At 41.6% G+C, this 26,257-nt stretch overlaps 2 protein-coding genes and 1 long non-coding RNA gene across 9 annotated transcripts; 1 reads left to right on the forward strand and 2 right to left on the reverse strand.

Annotated features, from left to right (window-relative positions):
• Positions 1–285: 285 nt before the first annotated feature.
• Positions 286–7,403, reverse strand: LOC112216181 (WD repeat-containing protein 13). 5 transcript variants are annotated; one of them, XM_024375978.2, is made up of 10 exons: positions 7,307–7,403; positions 6,741–6,835; positions 6,160–6,391; positions 5,722–5,831; positions 5,448–5,578; positions 5,043–5,350; positions 4,662–4,842; positions 4,388–4,529; positions 3,315–3,433; positions 286–1,158 (listed from the first exon to the last, which is right to left on the reverse strand). In XM_024375978.2, exons 2-10 carry the CDS (start codon positions 6,779–6,781, stop codon positions 974–976), a joined length of 1,449 nt encoding a protein of 482 aa, XP_024231746.1. In that variant the 5' UTR covers positions 6,782–6,835; positions 7,307–7,403; the 3' UTR covers positions 286–973. The 5 variants fall into 5 exon arrangements, with proteins under 5 accessions (XP_024231746.1, XP_024231749.1, XP_024231747.1 ...); XM_024375981.2 differs by having other exon boundaries at positions 7,299–7,362; XM_024375979.2 differs by having other exon boundaries at positions 7,303–7,349.
• Positions 7,404–8,076: 673 nt separating this feature from the next.
• Positions 8,077–9,694, forward strand: LOC121839631. Its single transcript, XR_006079094.1, has 4 exons — positions 8,077–8,204; positions 8,790–8,821; positions 8,910–8,976; positions 9,238–9,694. It is a non-coding gene; the product is annotated as an uncharacterized LOC121839631 (long non-coding RNA).
• Positions 9,695–10,598: 904 nt separating this feature from the next.
• On the reverse strand, positions 10,599–24,256 carry LOC112216182 (protein-serine O-palmitoleoyltransferase porcupine). 3 transcript variants are annotated; one of them, XM_024375984.2, is made up of 15 exons: positions 24,080–24,256; positions 23,113–23,291; positions 22,731–22,923; positions 22,543–22,586; positions 19,132–19,313; positions 18,897–19,027; positions 18,661–18,681; positions 18,380–18,394; positions 17,673–17,798; positions 15,625–15,725; positions 15,301–15,377; positions 15,164–15,227; positions 14,808–14,893; positions 11,817–11,930; positions 10,599–11,681 (listed from the first exon to the last, which is right to left on the reverse strand). In XM_024375984.2, the coding sequence occupies exons 2-15, from the start codon at positions 23,249–23,251 to the stop codon at positions 11,580–11,582; spliced, it is 1,395 nt and encodes a 464-aa protein (XP_024231752.1). In that variant the 5' UTR covers positions 23,252–23,291; positions 24,080–24,256; the 3' UTR covers positions 10,599–11,579. The 3 variants fall into 3 exon arrangements, with proteins under 3 accessions (XP_024231752.1, XP_024231754.1, XP_024231753.1); XM_024375986.2 differs by lacking the exon at positions 24,080–24,256 and adding an exon at positions 23,949–24,062; XM_024375985.1 differs by lacking the exon at positions 24,080–24,256 and adding an exon at positions 23,734–23,936.
• Between the last annotated feature and the right edge of the window lie 2,001 nt (positions 24,257–26,257).

Here is a 26,257-nt window from a genome sequence, read left to right on the forward strand (position 1 = left end):
ATCTTAATCAGCGAACGTCTTTTTTTGTGTGAATTTTGAAGCATTTATGTAATCAGAAAAAGCACAAATGCTTCATAAAGGTCAGGTTAACTGGTATCTAATAGAACAAAACGTGTAAGAGCTCCTAAACCTGTCTTAACCTCACACCTTATTTTCGGCGTTCTTCCCAAAGCCCTAATCTTTCCCCCTTTGTAATGGTTGAATGATCCAGAGGTAACTCATTTCCTTCTTTTTTTTTTAACTACAAGCTGGCTAGATCTATTGTAACACTAACACTCAACTCTGTGAGATGTACAGTGGCTACTTTATTCAGTATGTGCATATCATAAATATATTATATTTCTTTGCAACCATGACATTAAAATGACACCACAGGCACATACAAAGACACAAATCCTCACAAACACACAAGGTGTTCTTTGAGTTTCCATCAAGTTTTTTTGTTTGTTAAATATATACACACACACAGTAGTTATTCCAATACACACACAGTAGTTATTCCAATATGTCAGTACTGATTTCTATGATGGGTTCTTGATAGAATGCCATGCACATCACAGTAGAACAATAAACATGGGAATGATTGAAGGAAAATGGGCAACTTTAAAGGAACAAGGCTGTCATTTAATACTACTATATTGCAATATTAATGCTTTACAATAAGTAGTTAGCGCTATTACAGGTCCTACTCTTGACACATGCAAACCTCTCCAGACCCTTAGTGAGGAGCAGTGCTCCCTTTTACGTTGAAAACCTAGGCAGGGATTCAATTAGATCGCACTTTGTTGACTATATTTAAAAAGGCTATTTTCCTGGGTTCGCGGGGACCACACTCACAGTAACCACTAAATCCCAGCCTTAAAAACACAGATATCCTTTCCCTGCCCCTTGCATTTAGCATTCTAGTGATTGGATGGTTCAAAGTGGTAGTCGCTTTTTTTGTAGTGCATGGAAGGAAGCTTTTGGTGGTTGGTCACTTCTGCTCCCGCCTCCAGATGATAACCATGCCAGTGGAGTCTGCAGAAGCCAGCAAGCTCTCGTCACAGTTGAAGCTGACATCCAGCACTGGGCCACCGTGACCCTGCAGCTTGTTGACTATGGCCTTAGTGTTGCGTTCCACATCGAAGAAGTAGACACAGGCATCCTCACTGCCAGTCACTGGGATACAGAGTGGAGAAAAGGCGTGGAAAGGAAGAGAAAAATAGGGAAGAGAGACGAGAGAGAGAATACTTGTGAAAACCAATCTGTTATAACCAAAGTTCCCTCTAAACTGCACGCCGGGTAGGCAAACTGTTGTGAATTTTGAACCATGTCATGTGTCTGAAGGTACAAACTCTGCCTTCCAGGCGGGCCCAGAGAGCAAATCAAGTGCACTATAGGCCTACCGCTGGCCAATCGGATGGTTCGGATTACCATGTCTGCAGTAACGTAGCAGGCATAAAAGAAAGCTACAGCAAAGTTGATACTGTGAGATTTCAAAACGTTAAAAGCCATGATTAGTGAGATATGGTCAACAAATACAGCAAAGAGCTGCTGTTTTTGTTTGTGAGTTTATTTTGAAGTTTGTATTCAACACTTTCATAAGGCATAAAATTATACGTTCTTCCTATTTCCACTCAGTGCTACAACAAGCAGTCCAGCAGTAACACTGGGCCAATTGTGCGTCTCCCTATCGGACTCCCAATCACGGCCGGTTGTGATACATCCTGGAATCGTCTGTATCACCTTAGACCACTGCGCCACTCGGGAGGGAGCCCATCTTCCAATGAATGAGTAGGAAAATGTATCTATAGGCTTGCGTTGTTATTATTAGCGGCTTGGGTCTTTATTAATATCTATGAAGATTTCACTTTCTCTGTTCATGGAGTAACATGAATTTGTACATGAGGCAGAAATAATGCAGTGCGACTCGAGTTTCCACATCAGCTGGAAGACGGTGTGCCTTTTTGGTCAATGTCAGTGGAGGAAAGGGAGAGAGGAGGGATGTTGAGAGGTGGACCCTCAGTCTGCTGCTCTCTCCCTCCGCTGAGAGAGACCATCAGATGCAGGCACCATCAGCCCAGTAAAATTAAAATAAGAAGCAAATTATTTAAATGTATGCTCACTCAGCTGTGCCTCACAAGTAAAACAACAGCAGATCTACTTTCGGAGTGATCATATAGCCTAGCTAAAAATATGGAAATATAATTTACAAAAATGTCCCGAACAACAATGCAATAGCCACTTTCAATGCAACATAACTAAACAAAACAAACCATGCAATACATTTTATTGTAGGAATAATGCATTGGGGTAGGACTCTATTGCACTGACACGAACTACTCAGCCTGAACGGCATAAACAACTAGAGCTGCAGTAGGCCTATATGCAAATAGACCATTGCCATATATGGATCTGTGCCATTTACTTTGAACTGAACTGTGTTTATAGCATGAGCGGTCATGAGTAGATGCGCTTGTTTAGAGATCAAAGCAAGAGGTGCATGGAGCCCTGTGTTCACATTTGGTTCATTTCCTTTGCTAGTTAGTGAATTATTAGCCCAGTTATAGATCATTTGTAGTCAGCAAAAGTGGAGTGATTGCTTCAGAGCACAAAACATCTTTGAAAAGCCAGTCCGGTAAAGTGGCAGTGTTGTATTTTGAGACAGGGTTGAACAAGCTAAGTAGCCAATATGCAGAGGGTAGTATAATGTGTTTTGATTCTCTGTAATAATGGTATGGGAATAATAATGCATTTTATTTTGTAAAGTGGTTTCTTGCATAAAAGAAAACAACATTTTCAGTCACCTCCTTGTCTGAAGGACAAGTGGATTAACAGGTCACTGTCAAGCCCTGCATGTTTTTTTCAAGTCTCATGGAATGTAGGCCTACATTGAACACCACACATTGGCTGCTACTGTAGTCTGAATGATAGAACAGCCATTTCCATGTTAAAATGTTATGGGATGCATTTCCACATTGTTTTTGATGGTATACATTATGATCAAATAGCCACAGTAACCTACATGGCCACAGTTCAAACTGTAACTTAAAGTGGGTACAGCTTCAATGTTCACAGTAAACGCATGCTGGAAATTGCACAGAATTCAGCACACCTGACATTTGCTCAGTGCCGAAACAAATGAGGGAACATTGGTTATAACTGATTGTTATGACCTGCTATAACTGATTGAAGATGGTTACATATAGTAACTACACTATGGCTTCAGTGAGTTGAACCAGTACACAATCAATGTTCTTAAGTGTGGTGCACTTTCATTTATCCAATTTATAGCAGATAGAGTGAAAGTCAGAGTAAGGCTGAAGGGCTCATACCAACACAGGCGCCCTGTCTGAAGGACATGAGAGGGCAGAAGATGCTGTGAAGGGGCTGAGAGCCATGCTTGATGGGGAAGCTCCTCTTAAGCTGCAGAGTGCCTTCATTATCCACCACTCTATAAAGACGAGAGGAACAGAGAACCAGTCAAACTCAACTCAGCATGCAATGTGCAGAGTGGATCATGCTTTCCTTGTTCAATCAACAGCACACAGTACATGAATGATATAACATACACACATTCCAGGGCACGACACAGTAGTTAATCAAGCTATACTGAATACAAATATAAACGTAACATGTAAATTGTTGGTCACATGTTTTATGAACTGAAATCAAATATCCCAGAAATGTTCCATATGCACAGAAAGCTTATTACTCTCAAAATTTGTGCAGAAATGTGTTTAAATCCCTGTTAGTGAGCATTTCTTTGCCAAGATAATCACAGGTGTGAAATATCAAGAAGCTAATTAAACAGCATGATTACAAAAGTGCACCTTGTGCTGGGGACAATAAAAGGCCACTCTAAAATGTGCAGTTTTGTCACACAACACAAAGCCACAGGTGTCAAGTTGAGGGAGCATGCAATTGGCATGCTGACCGCAGTAATGTCCAACAGAGCTGTTGCCAGAGAATTTAATATTAATTTCTCTACCATAAGCGTCTCCAACTTCGTTTTAGAGAATTTTGCAGTACATCCAACCAGCCTCACAACCTCAAACCACGTGTAACCATGCCTGCCCAGGACCTCCACATACGTCTTTTTCACCTGCGGGATCGTCTGATCAGCTACCCGGACTGCTGATGAAACTGAGGATTATATATGTCTGTAATAAAGCCCTTTTATGCACTCACAGGCCCATCCATGGTTGTGCCCCTGCCCACTCATGTGAAATCTATAGATTGGGACCTAATTAAATAATTTCAATTGACTGATTTCCTTATATGAACTGTTACTCAGTAAAGTCGTTGAAATTGTTGCATGTGGCATTTATATATTTTTGTTCAGTATATGTATAAGCATTTTGAGCATTATGGAGCACGAGTAGCTCTCTGGCTCTCTCTGACAGACCTGTAGAGTAGCAGTTTGTTGACACAGGCATTGATCAGCAGGGAAGGGTCTCGAGCCTCTCTGCTGATCCAGGAGCGGGCAGAAATGCTGCAGATTGGGCTGCCCTCACTCACCACAAGCCGCTTGGCTTTGGTCAGCTTCCCTATGAGTTGAAATTCAGAGTTGTCACACACACAACACTTGTCTATCCCATACTTGTGGCCTAGCACTTTGGGTTTCATTAATACAATTAATATGAATTAATCAAAAGTCGGCATGTTTTTCCTCAGTATACCTGTGGCCATGTCAAACAGGAAGGAGAATACGCTGCCCCTGTCGTCCCCGGCCCACAGGATCCTCCCAGGGGCATCAAAGGACATAGACAGTACCCGTCCCGTCAGCTTACTAGAACCCCCCTTCACCTTCTTCCCAGTGGAGATGTTCACCACCTGCAGAAGGTGCTTACTGTTCCCTACCTGAACAGAAGTCAGGGTGAGCATTGGTAAAGGTCAGGAAAGCCATAAGGAAGAGAGTTTGGTCATTGTAGGGACAGCTAGCATACCACTTAGAATAAAGCAATGTATTGGCCTTGGCCATGTATTCTAAGTGATATGCTAGTGTGGATATTGTGTGGGTATGAGTTAGAAACTTTGTCTGAGTCTCTACTATGACTCACCACTGTGAGGTTGTTATTCATGGGCTGGAAGGTGCAGCAAAGCAGTTCGCTAGCTTCCGGGTCTCTGACCTCACGGATACACCTCCCATCCTCCGTGTTCCAAATACGCAGTGTTCCATCCTTTGATGTTGACACAATGACGTCATTGCTAAGGGACCAAGCAAAGTCGGTGACGGGACCTGCATGACCCTTCAGGACGACCTTCACACTGGGCGGGGACGGGGACAGGATCATGATGGACAGGGTGCCGTCCAATGAGCAGCAGGCTAGGAGGTGCTTGTCATCATTAGCAAACTGCAGCCGTGGAACTAGAAAGGAGGGAACCCAACAAAACTTGAGAATAAGACACAGAAATACTCACTCCTTGCACTGATCTTGCCATCACATACTGTACTTTCCACTCACCTGCAGAGTCCACATGTTGGTCGAATATGTGGTGCATGCCAGCAAAAGCATAGTTCTCGCTCAGAGTGGTGTCCCCAGCCATGGCACGGCTAGCTTCCGCCACAGAGGTTGGCACCAAGGCACCTGGGGTCCTGCACACCCACATTTCCAATCAGGGAGAATAATTTATTACAAATCGGACCATCACTCAAGGAAATTCTGTGCTAATAAAGATAAAAAAACTACAAAAATAGAATGGGGTCAGTAGGGTTGAGCGAGAGGTTGCTGGGGTTACCTCTCATCATAGACTGCCCTGTTCATCTGGGCCTGAAGCTGGTAGGAGCCTCTGCTCACAGATCGACGGTGACCACGAGCCCCCTGAGCACGGGGGTCCTCCTCAAAATCCTGTCAAGAAAGAGGGAAGTAGAGAAGGAGAAATAGGGAGATAGAAAACCAAAAGTAGTGAGTGTGAGGAACTTGCCGTCCATATAAAAAACAAATAATCTTAGCCAGAGACAAAAGTAGGCCTATATGAACTCACCAACTCTTTGAAATCCATCTATTCCTCCCAACTAAAGTGGTCAGTTTAGTGTGCCTACTACGCATCCTTATTAAAGTCAGTTACACCATCTGTCTGCCTCCAACCATCTCAACTGACCTAATGTGTATTGACAGTAGCCTATTGTCTTTGTCTGTCTCTCGCTTTCCCTCTGCTCCTTGCTCTCAGTCTAACCTCCATGCGGTCCAGTGTGGTGCGGGAGCTGCGCACACTGCTGGCCCTGAAGCTGCTCTGCTCAGACAGGGGCCCGTAGCGCAGGGCTAGCAGCTGGCTGCGCAGCCTCAGGTAATGCCTGCGCAGCCCCGGCTCAAAGCCACACTTGGCGTTTTCCCTGAGTAGCTGGCTGCGCCGCCGGATGTATTGCGTGCGGAACTGTGGGAACGTAGGCGTGCGGTATGCATTGTACCTGTGAAAGGGATCGGGGAAGTGAGAGACAAACAATTCCTTAGATTTTTTTTGCCTGGACAGCAGACTGCTGTATAAGCTCAATATAACATGGAGTCATTCATTATTCAAGTATCACTTTTTACTAATACAAACAGCAGTTAAATTACAATCAAGGTGCTTGGCAAGCCTGGTTTAACCAGACTGACTTCTGCACTCACCATTGTTTCAGCAGCGGTCAGTCTGGTTTATCCAGGCTAGCCCTAGAGAGCAATCAATGCAAGATGTGTATCAGTAAACATATTTGTATCAGTACTGTGAGGCCACCAGGCAGGCAATGCCATGCCACCAGTTTATTGAATGAGACTTACCTTGCGTCCACTGCCAACACCTGCTGCCAAACTGCAGCCATTCCACAAACAGTCAAGGTAGAGGGGAAGCCACGGCCAGGGCAGATGTCAGCTATCTATAAACACATAAACAACATACCTATATAAATGGTAGGGGAGTAGGCTACACGATGGCTAATAATTTTCTCCTCCAGAGTCCAGACAGTCGAGTTATTGGCTGGTACAGAACACTGCCAGCTAGATCGACATTAATCAAGCGATGAATGTCTCAAAGACAGTGGCAAAGAAAGCCTGCATTGGGCAGTGTAATGTGTTCAGAGGGTAGCTAGTTACTAAGTCATAGTCAGCTAGCTAGCAACAGACGCCATCATCAGAGATGGAGCCTGCTAGCTTTGACAGGGAGAAAGAAAACGGCGTTAGCCATGCTAGCCATGTCTTTGAGACATAATTGGACGCCCAGCCCTCAAATGTTACTTAGCAAACTGATTTTGTTTAATTCTCTAAATGCAATTCAAACCACGTCATTTTCCATTACGTGTATAAATAAAGACGTCGAAGAAAACGTCAGCAACAGCTCACCTACCTACCTATCTTCCTTCCTTCCTTCCTTCCTTCCTTAGCTTCTTGCCATCGATGTCATTGGTCGAACTGTCAATATGACACTATTGATTCCGCCCACGTGCGCAGCTACGCTGACTTGTACAACATATGTTTGATGCAGCTTTATGTCTAAAACTAATCAATATGATTTACAAATCAAATAATATGTACGTACACCAAAGATGTACGCAGAGTTTGTACAGTCTTTGATGAGCCAGGAAACTATGGCAACTATGGCGTATTCCTAAAGAAATACACTGTCCCTGATAATGATAAACAACGACAATGAAATGTTGCAATGTAATGACGCTCTGTTGAAAACAGCCTAGCCAATGTTCACTCATATTAATAATTTAACGAAACACGGTTGAGGACATCAACTGCCTGGTTTGAATGTAGTTGCAACATTTAGACACTTTTAGAAATCACATTTGGAAATAAAACAATATATTAAGGCAATCATCAGCTTTGAAAACGTCTTGCAAGAGAGATTATGCCAACTCATACCTTACACAACTCACACACGCGCACAAGCACGCGCGTTTCCACACACACATATAGTCTATGATGAAAACTCTTTCTTGTTGTTGTACTTGAGAACAATTAGATCTACCGCGCATTGTCCATACAATGAAGGGATTATGAGTTTGGGTCGCACGTTCAGACGTTTCGCCTGAGCTCAGCAAAGGCCAGAAGGACAGTGTCCCTCTCGCGCAGCTGACGGGGCTCTTTGCTTGTTAACTGCGATTTTTCCCGAAAGGGCTCTGGTGACGATACCATTCAGGAGCCGGAGCAATAAATGAGCGAGTTGGACGCCACATAAGCACTGAGTTTTTTAAAAGACACACAGACTATGGAGCGCAGCCAAAATGCCAGGAACAAAAGGTATTATTTGTAAAGTAAAATTTTATGATATGGTTAGCCTATCGATATTTTTATTATAGCCTATTTTTTCTATATAAAACAAATATTATCATATATAAATGCTTTTCTCGGGGTAGTGTTTAATGTAGTGAATTCATGCCTATGCTATACTGTGTGTCTTTTTATTCTATTCAGTTGAATATGGGACTATCCATCTAGTTGGGCTAAGACAATGTATCTCAATGCAAGAGGTGTCACTACAGTACCTGGTTCAAATCCAGGCTGCATCACATCTGGCTGTGATTGGGAAGCCCATAGGGTGGTGCACCCTAAGAATTTGTTCTTAACTGACTTGCCTAGTTAAATAAAGGTAAAATAGTGTGTTATTTGTGCCCAGTCTCCTCTACAGTCATACATTGACTATAACATTGAATATATGAACATTACAGTGGAGGCTGAGGGGAATCCGTTTGTTGTATTTAATGCCATTACCACGAGCCCATCCTCCCCAGTTAAGGTGGAAAATAAAATGCACCATCCCTTTTCCTGGATCATGGGGAGTTATTTTTAAAGACTAATAAATCAACATTCTTTCATCGTTTGTAGGCAACAAATCTGACAAGAAATCAGCTACCAAGGTAAGAACAAGAACTTCTCATTCATTGTAGATTAAAACATTCAAGTTTGAGTTTGTCTAAGTTATTTCCCCCCAATGAATCTCCTCAGCAACCTCAGAGTCCTAAGGAGCAACCGAAGAAAGCTGATCAGAAAGGAGATAACAAAAAGCAAGGAGGTAAGCATTAGAGTAATCGAGGATTGAGGTTAGGAAGATGATGGTCTAAAACAGCCTCATGTATATGAGTTGTCATTTTCTAAGTTTAAGTCAACTCAATCCAGTCCTTGCTCTCCGAATGATTGAGAGCTGGACCAAGTCAATTATAGTCGGCTATTTCTTCCCACCCAATGCTACACTATGTGATAAGCAGGGTCTCGTCTACTTTGCATGTTGTGTGTCTGCATTGAAGGTATCTTTCGGTGTTCCATCCCCTCTTAGGACAGCCGAAGGGAGAGAAGCAATAATTTCCAGGTATTTGTAAAGATGGCTCTGGAGACTCTGCTGGGATCCTGCCATCACAAGCATGGGGGTCCTCGGGGTAGACAAGGCTGAAGAACCTCCCTTGGACCTGCAGACAGGCCATCGCTACACAACTACACTCATCTCTTCTCACAAGGGCAGAAAGTGACCCACATTTCCATCCATCAGTGATCCACTGGGTATGCCCTTTCTTCCCACCCTGTTTCCCCTCCCTCAGTCTGCTCTGGATTGTAGGAAGCTTGGAAATGGATGGTCACGAGGTCAAACTCAACCAATGATCTGAGCTTCCCGAGAAACTGAAACCTTCATCTACCCAATTGTTCCCTCTCTTCCCACCCAAAGTTCCTTATTTTGATCAACTAACAGTCCAAACCATTCTTGTAAATAAGCAAATAAACTATTATTTCCTAAAACAGTCCAGCATTTTGTTACATGTTCACACAAGATGTCTTTGAATGCTACATAAGAACATGTCTGCTTGTCAGAAATGGTTTACTCAAGGTAGCTTCCTTTAACAGTACTTCACAAACTTGAACCAAAGATAAATAGCAATTCAGGTTTGATACAAAATGTATTAAAAGTATCACATATCTCCCTCAGTAGCTTCACACATATTGTAGGTAAAAGTTTGACAAAACAAACCCTTGAGATTAATATTTCACTAGGACAGTGGTGAAAGGTGGTGTGCTAAGGCTGTGCACTTGTGCCACAGATAGAACAATGAGACAGATATTTCACCAGATGTATAAAGGTGAAGCATCCGTTAGCCGTTTCCACCCACTACCAAATATGGTAGTGAGAGGAAGCCCAGCGGCCGGCAGTGGGAGAAGATGGCCATTCTGCAAATTAAACATTTGATCTCAATACAGTTCTGCTACAAAAACTATAAATCAGTTATGAACAAAGTGGACTAAGTTTTATAGACTTTCCCATTTATCAAAGCAAAATACAAAAAAATTGCTTTGTTTAGGTGTGCACAGGCGAATTGAGTTATTGCACACTTCAGAGTACGCATTCCCTAACCGAAATGTGCAGATGCATGCTAGAACAGGCCAATAGGATTTCGCTAGCTCATGCTTGGCTCTGCCAACCTCCTTGCTTGTTCTGCCCACTATGACTAATTTGTTCACATTGGAAGCAGGCTGTGGTCTTGGTTTAGCTATAAAAATATTTTCTTGTGCATTGCAATGCAAATGACTTGAACCTTGTATTCTACAGGAAAGCCTACTAAATTATAGTATATGTAATATCTCGTGGACAGATCTACGTAAACAGATACGGTAGAATCTGTCTTAAGGAATGATATGTGGGATAACCAGCAGCAGTACGATTCAGTTTATGTGCAGTATGTTCAGGAGCAGTATGCATTCCATTAGAAATAATACATTTCCTTAAAAGCATGTTTTTTTTAAAAGACCAGGATATAGAAAATGACCAAAGCCTTTAGTTACTGATGCAACTTCAAACGTCATCTTCATTTTGCATCGAAAACAGGAAGTTATGTATTTTCATAATCCGCTTTACAGCAACATGAAGAACTCTGACTGACCAAGTAAAGACTTTAGTATTCTTTCTTGACTGAACTACAATAATTTGTCAAATATCAGTTACATAGTTATTAACAGGACAATGGAAAAACGGGCTAAAATTTGGCACCAATTGACATGATTATTTCCATAAATAAAATTAAAAAACGTATATTTCTACTAAATTCCACAAAAGGAAAGTTGCTGCCTAATAATTCTGTTTTGTGCTGTCATACAAACAGAAACTTTCTTAATCTCCAACCTGGGTTTTATTTACATACTCTAAAGATGTAATAACTAAATTAGGTTGTAATAGAAAAATATATAGCATTCTAATATAGAGAAACAGGAAAACAATACTTAAATGGCATATTCTGGAATCACTTCTGAAAACTAGTTCTTAGCAGTCCATAAAAGGGTGAATGAATGACCACTGCCATGCTGACAGGATGGGTATTGATTGAGAATCACAGTGAGATGTCAGATAGCAGATCCTGATCAGTCTTTCCACAAGGGACGAATGCAGAAGCTCAAACAAAATGATGTGATTAAAAACAAAATTAAGCGATTAAGGAAGTGTGGGGCATTATTTTAAGAGTATCAAAAATAGTTTGTCACCAGCAGGTTACAGTAAGTAGATAGCCCAATCTCTTAGGCGGTGTCCTGAGCACTGCATGTTGGTCTAGAGTAAAATAGTTTATATACTGTACAAAGGGGTGGTTCATTTCTCTCCAAGTCTCTATCCCCAGCTCGCTCTCTCTTACAGACACACATTTAGAGGATGATGCGGTAGAGCACCCAGCAGCCAAACGTCACCCAGTGGCTGGCCCAGCTCAGCTCCGACCACTTCTGAATGGTGTGGTTGGCCACGTCACTCTGTAAAGGGAGAGAACATAGACATGGGTTTGAAATGTCTAACTCAACCATAATGCTTTGTTCTAAAAGATCTGACGATGACTCAGAGTCATGTATTTGACCATCTTAGAGACTGACACCATTCAGTAAAGTTACCTCTTCATCATCATCCATGTAGTCAACACTGGAGTTGAACAGAGAGCCCAGGTATGCCAGGTGGAAGACAGCCAGGGTGCTGAAGGCTACGTTAATGATGTACACCCACAGGACCTGTGTGGATGGGAGGAGCAGAAGAGATTGCAAACATTCTTATTGGTGATTTTTTGGCATTGGTTAAAGGAAAGGTTCACCCATTTGGAATGTTATGTTTTTGTGCATCTTTGAGTGATGTTCCCTGGGTCATTTTTATAGGCGTTCAAGCAGGCAGAAATCCTTGCTGCACCCTGATAGTCGCTCTCACTACACTGGAAGTTAACAGGAATACAACTTTTAGATTGTGAAAACGTCTATCATACATGTCATATTTCAATACGTCTTCTTTCGAATGAGCCATTGATCATATTTTTGCGATATTCCTACCTCGAGAAATACAGTGGGGCAAAAAAGTATTTAGTCAGCCACCAATTGTGCAAGTTCTCCCACTTAAAAAGATGAGGCGTGTAATTTTCATCATAGGTACACTTCAACTATGACAGACAAAATGAGAAGAAAAAAAATCCAGAAAATCACATTGTAGGATTTTTAATGAATTTATTTGCAAATTATGGTGGAAAATAAGTATTTGGTCACCTACAAACAAGCAAGATTTCTGGCTCTCACAGACCTGTAACTTCTTCTTTAAGAGGCTCCCCTGTCCTCCACTCGTTACCTGTATTAATGGCACCCGTTTGAACTTGTTATCAGTATAAAAGACACCTGTCCACAACCTCAAACAGTCACACTCCAAACTCTACTATGGCCAAGACCAAAGAGCTGTCAAACAAAATTGTAGACCTGCAACCGGCTGGGAAGACTGAATCTGCAATAGGTAAGCAGCTTGGTTTGAAGAAATCAACTGTGGGAGCAATTATTAGGAAATGGAAGACATACAAGACCACTGATAATCTCCCTCGATCTGGGGCTCCACGCAAGATCTCCCCCCGTGGGGTCAAAATGATCACAAGAACAGTGAGCAAAAATCCCAGAACCACACGGAGGGGACCTAGTGAATGACCTGCAGAGAGCTGGGACAAAAGTAACAAAGCCTACCACCAGTTACGCACTACGCCGCCAGGGACTCAAATCCTGCAGTGCCAGACCTGTCCCCCTGCTTAAGCCAGTACATGTCCAGGCCCGTCTGAAGTTTGCTAGAGAGCATTTGGATGATCCAGAAGAAGATTGGGAGAATGTCATATGGTCAGATGAAACCAAAATATAACTTTTTGGTAAAAACTCATCGTGTTTGGAGGACAAAGAATGCTGAGTTGCATCCAAAGAACACCATACCTACTGTGAAGCATGGGGGTGGAAACATCAGGCTTTGGGGCTGTTTTTCTGCAAAGGGACCAGGACGACTGATCCGTGTAAAGGAAAGAATGAATGGGGCCATGTATCGTGAGATTTTGAGTGAAAACCTCCTTCCATCAGCAAGGGCATTTTTCAAGTGTTTCAGCATGACAATGATCCCAAACACACCGCCCGGGCAACGAAGGAATGGCTTCGTAAGAAGCATTTCAAGGTCCTGGAGTGGCCTAGCCAGTCTCCAGATCTCAACCCCATAGAAAATATTTGGAGGGAGTTGAAAGTCCGTGTTGCCCAGCAACAGCCCCAAAACATCACTGCTCTAGAGGAGATCTGCATGGAGGAATGGGCCAAAATACCAGCAACAGTATGTGAAAACCTTGTGAAGACTTACAGAAAACATTTGACCTCTGTTATATACCCTTTGTTGGCAATGACAAAGTATTGAGATAAGTATTTGGTAAAAAACAAGTTTATTTTCCACCATAATTAGCAAATAAATTAATAAAAAATCCTACAATGTGATTTTCTGGATTTTTTTCCTCTAATTTTGTCTGTCATAGTTGATGTGTACCTATGATGAAAATTACAGGCCTCTCATCTTTTTAAGTGGGAGAACTTGCACAATTGGTGGCTGACTAAATACTTTCTTGCCCCACTGTATGGAAATTAATGGAGGGTCTAGCACAGTTTTCCTATTTAGTTCAGGGTGTATTACATGGTGCCCTTGCCAGAGATATTATAGAAAGGAGATATACATTCCTTCATTCATTGGATTCCTAACACCCCACCCAGCAGACTGTCAAACAATCGCGTTCACGTTATCATGCTGCATCAGGCGGTTGCTAAGCTAATCGTCACGCAATCCCTTCTCAAAGTCAGTGTATATGTTGAGAAAGGTGTGGATTTTCCTCGAAAGTACGTAATGTCACGATCCCAAAGCTATGCGATATCACGGATAGCAAGTTAATTATCTCACATCTCGGAAAATATTTGTAATGTGTTACTTCTTGTTGACGGAATGTGTGCTAATGTTGGGTTTTGAACTAGCGCCCAATACTCCTATTTACTCCTTGCAGGAGAGAACTCCTTGTCCCAGAATGCACCGCACGGCCCATTGACGTAGCATGGGCAACGTCTCCTTAAAAGTATATCTGCCATTGCAAATGTTAGACTCCACTCTGAGGCACATCGATCTGCAGGTTGAATATGGTGACATTGTAGACGCCTAAATTGATAGTGCAGTTTGTTTAGCCAATTTTACAGCCAACTAGCTACGTTACATGTAATATGGTCATTGGTATTATTGTGTGTTGCTACGTTTGCTAGCCAGCCAGCCATTAGAAAGCATTGTGGATTTTGTAGTCGACTTGAGGTATAACAGATTTCCACAACGATGTTTCTACCAACCTTATTATAACGCCAAAATGAAACATTTGTTGACAAAAAATATTGTTCTCAGTGTTATTTAACACTGTAAATTACAGGACTGAATGGATGTGGGTATATTTTTCCTTTAAGTATAACAGATATTGTGAAATGTTGTATGGACCATTTGCATGGGGACAATATTGACAAATCTTTTAGACTTTACACATAAATTCTATTATGCATAAATATCACACAAATAAAATATTTAAACCATACCTTATTGTTCTTGTGAGAGCAGTTTGGCTGGCATTTCTTTGACAGAATACACGCATTAAAAATGGCTGCCAATCTCTTCCGCAAAACTGGAACAGAGGAAAACAAAATAAAATTAGTCTCAGGCAGATCAAATATAATTCAATGATTTATCCTGTCATTCATACTCAGCATTTGCTGTGTTTTGTGCCACAAAGCCAAGTTAATTGATTGTTCATTAGTAATAAATCAACTCTATATGTCACCAAAGGTTATTCTCCAGATGTAAATAGTGTTATTACTGAAAGGTAACGTGGAACTTAAATAAAATTAGCAAAGGGCTATTTTTGAATAGCAGGCCATTTATTTTATAGACTTACCATGCTCAATATACGTGATGAACCCAAGAGACAGTAGCACTGCACCCAGGTGGAAGCTGAGACCCTAAAGGCCAAAGGAGACAATGGTAAGAAAATCTCTTACACAACTGCACTCACACCTGCGTGTGCATACTCACATGTAGAAGTGCACTGGCTGTGTATGTCACTAGGATGGCTGAAAAGGTTCCAAGGTTGCGAGCACTGGTAAAAACATCTGGGTGATCAGACAGAAACAGTGTTATGGGAATCAAGGTTGTATTCCAGGTTCAAATGGAGTAATTGAGTTGGGATTTTCACTGCTTTACATTTAATTTGTAGAGGCAACTGAAGTTTTTTAAATGTATTTTTTTAAATTTTATATAAATAACAGTTGTATTAATTCTGTGTATTTGGTTCAAAGTAAGGTTTTTATAGGCAGACTAACAATGCTGTAAATGTGTCCCATTTCACAGAAAGCTTACAGGTGTTGAGCCATTTGGACATGGGCAGATTCCACGAGGTGGCCACCTCCACCATAGACCTGGGAAACTCCACATGCAAGGGCCTGGCAATCGTCATATCCCTGGAGAATAACACATGCATTTCAGTTGGGCTGTTTGAAGGGGGAAAGAGAACTAGGAGGGGGCCAAATAAGGTATTTACAGTGCATTCGGGAAAAATAGAAACCTTATTTACACAAGTATTCAGTCCTTTAGCTATGAGACTCGAAATTGAGCTCAGGTGCATCTAGTTTCCATTGATCATCCTTGAGATGTTTCTACAACTTGAAATTGATTGGATATGATTTGGAAAGGCACACACACCTGTCTATATAAGGTCCCATAGTTGACAGTGCATGTCAGAGCAAAAACCAAGCCATGAGGTTGATGGAATTGTCCGTAGAGCTCTAAGATAGGATTGTGTCGAGCCACATTTCTGCAGCATTGAAGGTCCCCAAGAACACAGTGGCCTCCATCATTCTTAAATGGAATAAGTTTGGAACCACCAAGACTCTTCCTAGAGCTGGCCACCCGGCCAAACTGAGCAATCAGGGGAGAAGGGCGATGGTCAGGGTGGTGACCAAGAACCCGATAGTCACTTTGACAGAGCTCCAAAGTTGCTCTGGGGAGATGGGAGAACCTTCCAGAAGGACAACCATCTCTGCAGCACTCCACCAATCAGGCCTTTACAGTAGAGTGGCCAGACAGAAGTTACTCCTCAGTAAAAAGGCACATGACAGCCCGCTTGGAGTTTGCCAATAGGCACCTAAAGGACTCTGTCTATGAGAAACAAGCTTCTCTGGTCTGCTGAAACCAAGATTGAAGTCTTTGGCCTGAATGCCATGCGTCACATCTGGAGGAAACCTGGAACCATCTCTACGGTGAAGCATGGTGGTGGCAGCATCATCATGCTGTGGGGATGTTTTCAGCGGCAGGGACTGGGAGACTAGTCAGGATCAAGGCAAAGATGAATGGAGCAGTGTACAGAGATCCTTGAAGAAAACTTGCTCAAGAGCACTCAGGACCTTACACTGGGGCAAGGTTCACCTTCCAACAGGACAACGACCCTAAGCACACAGCCAAGACAATGAAGGAGTGGCTACATGACAAGTCTCTGAATGTCCATGAGTGGCCCAGCCATAGCCCAGACTTGAATCCGATCAAACATCTCTGGAGAGACCTGAAAATCTGTGCAGCAACATCCCCCATCCAACCTGACAGAGCTACAGAGGATCTACAGAGAAGAATGGGAGAAACTCCCCAAATACAGGTGTGCCAAGCTTGTAGTGTCGTACCAAAGTCTTAAGGCTGTAATTGCGGCCAACGGTACATCAACAAAGTACTGAGTAAAGGGTCTGAATACTTATGGAAATTGGATATTTTTTTCTCTTTGTTATATACATTTGCAAAAAAAATAACTAAAAACCTGTTTTTGCTTAGTCATGTTGGGTTCTGAGAATATGAAATATATTTATTCATGTCACTGAGGGAGAGAGGGTAATGTATAACGTTTATATTATATCAGGTATCCTATTGAAATATTGAGTGCCGGGAAGCGATCACATGGCAGGCATTAATAAGGGGAGAGCCATGGATTAGTGATGGGGGGGGTAAGATCAGGCCACGTTAAGGTTTATGGCCCATATCACTTAGTGTTCTGGCTAGCAGTGATACAATGTTTGTACAGGTGTGTAGGAGGAGACTCAGCCTAGGCGGAAGGGTTAAATATCAGTGCTTGTGTGAAAATGTGTTTGTCTAATGCAGCTGTATTAATCATCTGTGAAGAATAAACTTAGTTAATCTTTCATAGTGTCCGTTGAATTTTTTACTCTGAGAATTAGAACCTAACAGTCATTATGGGGCATTGTGTGTAGATTAATGAGGGGAAAAAACGATTTGATCATTTTGAGAACAAGATTAACGTAACAAAATGTGGAAAAACTCAAGGGGTCTGAATACTTTCCAAATGCACTGTAAATGATGGCACGTCTAAGCCAAGCCTAGTCACCATGATGCTTTAATGCCCTGACCATTTGAGGTTGTCTTTCTCCTCAGTGAAGCCTGCTCCAGCCAGAGTGGTGGTGGTCTCACTCAGGTAACCCACAAAGTAGTTGCTGAAGTGGAATGAGAGTGCATTCTCATAGGCCAGGAGCCACCTAGAGGTCAATGGAAGAAGGTTAGATTAGAAGACACCTGTCAAAATAAAAGCATCAAATCACACTTACGGTATTTTCCTGTGCTGTATATATTTCCACACTGAGGTTGGACTAATACTGTGAAATTGTTTTAAAAATTTGATAATGCCCTATTAGTGTAAGAGCTGTTTGGTGGGATGTAGTTTTGGCCTGCCTGGTAATGTGGTAAATAGACCAATAAGAAAGAGTGTTCCCAACCTTTCTGCCAATAACAGCTAGTTCTCCCCCCCACTCAAATGTTTACTTGTTCTCCCACCAGATTCCCCAACCAAACGCAATTGATGTGAGCAGAGGTGCATAGGAGCACTTCTTTCCCACTGTCGCACCTTCACACTGCACTTTTCCACCTTAAGTCCATTTTGATTTTTCTTGCTTGAAAAATTGCTCTTCGCTAGGTTTCTTTTTGAACATTTAATTGAAAACAATCATAGTAAGGTACTTAATTGTTAAGCAGAAATGATTTAATATTGAGATTAAAACTACTGCATTGGACCTACCAATAATACAATTCTCCATGGTAATATAAATGCCATTAAACATACCTTGCCACAGAAGCTCTGCGCAGCAAACAATATAAGGAAAATGTTAATCAGTTATCACCATTTATTTTATTCAATACATTTAACTGATACACACTCACTCTTAAGTCTCATGGCATGAGTGGGCAGGACAGAGACGCGGTTGTAGGAATGATGGGGATAAAGAGGTGCAGGTGTCAGGAAGGTGGAAGAGCTGGTGAGTTAGAAATGGACATGCAACATAAAATAAATTACAGAGACAGATAGAGGATATTGTATAGTCATTAAATCTGATAAATATTTACCTGATCTTCCGTTTTGTTTTGCTGGGGATAGAGCCAAGGCAAGAACATTTATTTAAAGGGAGAAAAATAAACAAATAAGAATGCACTACAGAAAAACATTACTCAAACATCTTTCCTACAAAAGACATTTACGTTGCACTTGTCTTTGAACAATCACACATCAATGTCTGTGGATGCATTCTATGACCTACAGTAAATCATTACAACAGCAATAAGAGGTTAGGTCATCCACTTACTTGCGTAGCAGCTTGTCTCCGTAGATGGGGATGAAGTAAGGGAAGAGGTAGGGAGCAACACAGTTAGAGGTGATCAGACACAGCTGGCTCTTCACCCAGCTGACACACACTTTCCATATCCAGGAGAAACTCTGAGGAAGATGAGGAGAATATCTAAATACCATCCCTCTCAATATACTTTATCTATCTTCTTCCGTATCCCTCTGCTCTAGACAGGATTTAACATTGAACTTGCCAGTTTGCGGCCCTCTATAGCCTCTCTGTAGCTGTTAAAGCTGATCCAGGGCCCAAATATGATAGTCCCAACAAAGTAGATATAGCCCATGAACTCCACAGGAGAAGGCACATTAGCCACCACGCCCCGATCCAGGTCAAAGGCTAGAGAAATGGCCTTCATGGCAACCACCATCTGGGAACCTGCAGATACAGAACTCAGTGAGACTTGAAATATTCATCACATTGTTAATGTTTTCATGTACAACACAGAGCTGTAACCTGTTAATTAATCTTTCACTGGGTTTTGGGGGATACACAGTACCAGTCAAGTTCAGACACACCTACTAATTCAAGGCGTTTTCTTTATTTTTACTATTTTCTACATTGTAGAACAATAGAAGACATAAAAACTAAAAACTGAAATAATATAGTTGAAGTCGGAAGTTCACATACAGTAATTAAAACACGTTTTTCAACCACTCCACAAATCTCTTGTTAACAAACAATAGTATTGGCAAGTCAGTTAGGACATCTACTTTGTGCATGACAAGTAATTTTTCCAACAATTGTTTACAGACAGATTTTTTCACTTAATCACAATTCCAGTGGGTCAGAAGTTTACATACACTAAGTTGACTGTGCCTTTAAACAGCTTGGAAAATTCCAGAAAATGATGTCATGGCTTTAGAAGCTTCTGATAGGATAATTGACATCATTTGAGTCAGTTGGAAGTGAACCTGTGGATGTATTTCAAGGCCTACCTTCAAACTCAGTGCCTCTTTGCTTGACATCATGGGAAAATCAAAAGAAATCAGCCAAGACCACAGAAAGAAATTGTAGACCTCAACAAGTCTGGTTCATCCTTGGGAACAATTTCCAAACACCTGAAGGTACCACGTTCATCTGTACAAACAATAGTACGCAAGTATAAACACCATGGGACCACACAGCCATCATACTGCTCAGGAAGGAGACACGTTCTGTCTCCTAGAGATGAACTTACTTTGCTGCAAAAAGTGCTAATCGATCCCAGAACAACAGCAAAGGACCTTGTGATGATGCTGGAGGAAACAGGTACAAAAGTATCTATATCCACAGTAAAAAGAGTCCTATCTCAACATAACCTGAAAGGCCGCTCAGCAAGGAAGGAGCCACTGCTCCAAAACCATAAAAAAGCCAAACCACCAGAGAAATGTCCTCTGGTCTGAAATAAAATAGAACTGTTTCGCCATAATGACCCTCTATGTTTGGAAGAAAAAGGGGGAAGCTTGCAAGCCGAAGAACATCATCCCTACCGTGAAGCACAGGGGTGGCAGCATCATGTTGTGGGGGTGCTTTCCTGCAGGAGGGACTGGGGCACTTCACAAAATAGATGGCATCAGGAGGATGGAAAATTCTGTGGATATATTGAAGCAACATCTCAAGACATCAGTCAGGAAGTTAAAGCTCGGTCGCAAATGGGTCTTCCAAATGGACAAGGACCCCAAGCATACTTCCAAAGTTGTGGGAAAATGGCTTAACATCAGCTAAGTCAAGGTATTGGAGTGGCCATCTCAAAGCCCTGACCTCAAACCTAAAGAAAATTTGTGGACAGAACTGAAAAAGCGTGTGCGAGCAAGGAGGCCTACAAACCAGACTCCGTTACACCAGCTCTGTCAGGAGGAATGGGCAAAAATGTATTTAATGTGGGAAGCTTGTGGAAGGCTCCCCAAACATTTGACCCAAGTTACACAATTTAAAGGCAATGCTACCAAATACTAATTGAGTGCATGTAAACTTCTGACCCACTGGGCATGTGGTGAATGAAATAAAAGCTGAAATAAATCGTTCTCTACTATTATTCTGACATTTCACATTCTTAAAATAAAAGTTGTGATCCTAACTGACCTAAGACAGGGAATTTTTACTAAGATTAAATGTCAGGAATTGTGAAAAACTGAGTTTAAATGTATTTGGCTAAGGTGTATATAAACTTCTGACTTCACCCTTATGGAATAATGCAGTAACCAAAAAAGTGGTAACCAATTTGAAATAAATGTTATATTTGAGATTCTTCAAATTAGCCACCATCTGCCTTGATGACAGCTTTCCACACTTTTGGCATTCTCTCAGCCAGCTTCACCTGAGGTAGTCATGTATTTCAATTAACAGGTTTGCCTTGTTAAAAGTTAAATTGTGGAATTTCTTTCCTTCTTAATATGTTTGAGCCAATCAGTTATGTTGTGACACGGTAGGGGTGGTATACAGAAGATAGCCCTATTTGGTAAAAGACCAAGTCCATATTATGGTAAGAACAGCTCAAATAAGCAAAGAGTAACGACAGTCCATCATTACTTTAAGACATGAAGGTCAGTCAATATGGAAAATTTCAAGAACTTTGAAAGTTTCTTCAAGTGCAGTCGCAAAAACAATCAAGCGCTATGATGAAACTGGCTCTCATGAGTACCGCCATAGGAAAGGAAGACCCAGAGTTACCTCTGCTGCAGAGGATAAGTTCATTAGAGTTACCAGCCTCAGAAATAGCAGCCTAAATAAATGCTTCACAGAGTTCAAGTGAAAGACATCTCAAAATCAACTGTCCAGAGGAGACAGTTGAGGAGACAGATCAGGCTTTCATGGTCAAATTGCTGCAAAGAAACCACTACTAAAGGACACCAATAAGAAGAAGAGACTTTCTTGGGCCAAGAAACACGAGCCATAGACATTAGACCGGTGGAAATCTGTCCTTTGGTCTGATGAGTCCAAATTTTTGATTTTTGGTTCCAACCGCCGTGTCTTTGTGAGACGCAGAGTAGGTGAACGGATGATCTCTGCATGTGTGGTTCCCACCGTGAAGCATGGAGGAGTTGGTGTGATGGTGTGTGGGTGCTTTGCTGGTGACACGGTCTGTGATTCATTTACAATTCAAGACACACTTAACCAGCATGGCTACCACAGCATTCTGCAGCGATACACCATCCCATCTGGTTTGCACTTAGTGGGACTATCATTTGTTTTTCAACAGGACAATGACCAAACACACCTGTAGGGTATATAAGGGCTATATGACCAAGAAGGAGAGTGATGGAGTGCTGCATCAGATGAACAGGCCTCCACAATCACCCGAAAAGCAGCCAACAAGTACTCGACATATGTGAGAACTCCAAGATTTTTGGAAAAGCATTCCTCAAGGAAGCTGATTGAGAGAATACCAAGAGTGTGCAAAGTTGTCATCATCAGCAAAGGGTGGCTACTTTGAAGAATATAAAAATATTTTGATTTGTTCAACACATTTTTGGTTACTTCATAGTTTGTCTTCACTATTATTCTACAATGTAGAAAAAAGTAAAAATAAAGAAAATCCCTTGAATGAGTAGGTGTCTAAACATTTGACTGGTACCGTGTATATATATATATATATATAAAAACTAATTACAAAGTATGAACCAACCTCTCATTTTGTGCCAGGTGGTGGTGTCCATCATATGTAGCTCTCTGGTTGGACAAGTCAACAGTAGACCAATTAGAGGCTGTTTACTCCACTAGGAGCTAAAAGGACTAAGTCAAGTTGTTTATCATCAATCATCTTTGCTTAAAAAGTTGTATGTTGTTGCCTGGTAACAGAGAAGGCCTACCTACCCCATGAGCAGGTAGATGAGGATGGTGATGGAGAGGAAGGTGGCCCGGTTACTGGAGTGTCGACAGAGGAAGAGGATGAGGTAGCACAGTAGACTGAGCAGTACCACCCACACCATGTGGAGCTCAAAGAACAGGTACAGGGTGTAGAACCCTCCTGCCACAGTGCTCAGGTGTTTCACATAGGATGGGAGGCCTGACCAGGCCAACAAAACAACAACACAGAAGAGAATAAGAGCATGTAGTTGTAGACAGTCATAAAACATGCATGTAGTTCTTCAGTACTATATAATAATTTTTCAAAAATGTCAAATCTAAATGACTCATGTCTGCGACAATGAAATTCCGAAAGTGACGTTTCAAACAAAGGAATGTGAAATCTCACCCAGAATCCAGAGAAGTCGGCATAGAAGGCAGATGACCAGAAGCTGCCAGACCTGCTCCAGGCCCTGCTGAGCGGTGGGCAGAAGACAGCCCTCCACAAGCTCATGGAAGAACTCCTGTCGGCTGAAGGACCCCATCATGCTATTCACAGAACCTTGGAAGGTTCACTCTTCGTGCATGCTGACAAAGTAAGCAGAGCAGGGTTACTGGCTAAACTATATTAACTTTTTAAATGTAAATTCTTTAGCAGATGCTGTTATCCAGAGCGACTTGCAATTAATACATTAATCTTAAAATAGCTAGGGGCACAATCATATCACAGTCGTTCCTCAGTAAAGTAGTTATCAAGTCTGTGATAGTAGGAAAAGACAAGCACAGTTTCTCTTTTTTTTTGGGGGGCGGCATCTGTGCGTCAACAAAATGCATATGATATGCAGGCAGCTGTGTGCGTTCATGGACAACTACAGACAGTACCAGGCAAGCTGTTCTGCTATATCAATATATCGTACATTTAATCTATAAGTGGTCCAAATGGTCTTCCACAAACGGACAGGTTTATGTTGTTTCCCAAGCTACAACACACAACATTAATTTGCATGCTGGTTTACAAGGCACAACTCACAAATAGCTAGCTAGCAGGCTGGCGCCATACAAATCCGTCCTAATCGCAGTGCAGTGGTCTTCACACTGACGTCAGCTGCGGTTTGCAAAGGTTGTAGCAGTACAGTCTTCCATTATTGTGCTCACTTGATAACGATAGCTATCCGCTATTAATGAAATTCGCTGACCATGCTTTCTCACCAATCATCGACCATGATCAGATAAGAAAATACCTACACACAGTGGTGTCTGGATTGTCAGCCGAGCCCCACACGCTACACCGCCAGAGGGAGAAAGACGCTTTTTCACGAGACTCAGCATCATTCCAGATTTGCTTATATTTTTGAGAGGAAAATTATGTGTTTTACCTCCAAACCCTTCAGTCAGTTGTTCCCTCAAATGGGTTTACTTGTCCGTTTCTTCTATCTGTAACCACTTGACACAATGTTATGAGCTTCATGCAAGGCCGGTCCAGATGTAGCGTGACGCCGACACCAAGCACCAGGTTTTAGCATCAGCAGCAGTTGCTTTAGCAATTCATGCAGCCAGTGCTACTATACAAACGGATTAACCAATCAACTGCGTCGCTTTAGAGGAATCAGCCAATTATTAGAGTTGGTTGCCCCGATACAGGTAGTTAGCAAATCAACTGCAACTGTTACCAGTGGTGGCTTTGACTGTATGCCCAATCACAAAGGGTACATAAGGTACAGGTATTATGCGACCAATGGGACGCATACAGCGAAAAATACGCTCCGCCTGCAGATATCCTTTTGGTCATGGATTCGCAAATGCGTTCCAGGGAGCATAGCTTTGTCTCAGACGAACCTTACAAACCATATCGATAGATAATAGATCAATTGATTTGCAAAAAATCTAACAAAGTTGATCAAATGTACAAATTAATTGTGAATAAAGTAATAACTATACTGTGGCTTTGGGAGACCAGGGAATATCAAATTAGTGACAATATCTATGGTCTATGTCTATATACAGTGCATTCGGGAAGTATTCAGACCCCTTGACTTTTTACACATTTTGTTAAATTAAAGTTATTCTAAAAATGGATTCAATTCAATTGTTCCCTCAATCTACACACAATACCCCATAATGACAAAGTGAAAAAAGTTTTTTAGATTTTTTTGCAAATGTATTCTTCGGTACATGTCTCAATGACCATGAGTGGCCCAGCCAGAGCCCAGACTGGAACCCGATCAAACATCTCTGGAGACCTGAAAATAGCTGTGCAGCTTGAGAGGATCTGTAGAGAAGAATGTGACAAGCTTGTACCATCATACCCAAGAAGACTTTTATTTTACCTTTATTTTACTAGGCAAGTCAGTTAAGAACAAATTCTTATTTTCAATGACGGCCTAGGAACAGTGGGTTAACTGCCTGTTCAGGGGCAGAATGACAGATTTGTACCTTGTCAGCCCGGGGATTCAAACTTGCAACCTAGTTTACATTTACCACATGAATAGTACTTCAAACTCAAAGTCAAAATTCAGTTTAACCAATATTTATATGAGAGATAGGAGTCATTAGCTGCGGCCAAGGCAGTATCTGCTCTTCCTGGGGTCCAGCAACATTAAGGCAGTTATATACGATTTCAATTATTACATGACATTACATTTTATAACACCTTTCACCTCAGCCCACATATCTATGATAAAAAAAAGCAATGCATGTGTCTGTGTCTCTTCATTGTCCCCGCTGTTCCATAAGGTGTATTTTTATCTTTTAAAAGAAAAAAAGAAAATTATCCTGCTTGCATCAGTTACCTGATGTAGAATAGTTCCATGTAACCATGGACTATGTAGTACTGTGTGCTTTCCAAAGTCTTTTCTGGACTGGGATTGTGAAGAGACCTCTGGTGACATGTCTTGTGGGGTATGCATGGGTGTCTGAGCTGTGTGCTAGTAGTATAAATAGACAGCTTGGTGTCAGTAGTGCAGATGCGATAAAACTAGGGCCTGTAGGACCTGCCTTGTTGATAGTGCTGTTAAGGCAGAGTAGAGCTTTATTATGGACAGACTTCTCCCCATCTTAGCTACTGTTGCATGAATATATTTTGACCATGACAGTTTACAATCAAGGATTACTCCAAGCAGTTTAGTCTCCTCAACTTGCTCAATTTCCACATTATTCATTACAAGATTTATTTGAGGTATTTTGAGGTTTAGTGAATGATTTGAATGACCATAATTTGCAAATAAATTCATTAAAAATCCTACAATGTGATTTTCTGGATTTTTTTCTCTCTCATTTTGTCTGTCATAGTTGAAGTGTACCTATGATGAAAATTACAGGCCTCTCTCATCTTTTTAAGTGGGAGAACTTGCACAATTGGTGGCTGACTAAATACTTTTTTTGCCCCACTGTAGCTGTGGGTTTAAAGCCATAACACAAACGTTTTTCCATCAGCAAACTTTGATCAATAATGTCAAAAGCCGCACTGAAGTCTTACAAAACAGCTTTTTAATCGACAATTTCTCTTAGCCATCAGTCATTTGTGTAAGTGCCGTGCATGTTGAATGTCTTTCCCT

This window comes from Oncorhynchus tshawytscha, linkage group LG16, assembly GCF_018296145.1.
Source record: "Oncorhynchus tshawytscha isolate Ot180627B linkage group LG16, Otsh_v2.0, whole genome shotgun sequence".
Classification (NCBI taxonomy): Eukaryota; Metazoa; Chordata; class Actinopteri; order Salmoniformes; family Salmonidae; genus Oncorhynchus; species Oncorhynchus tshawytscha.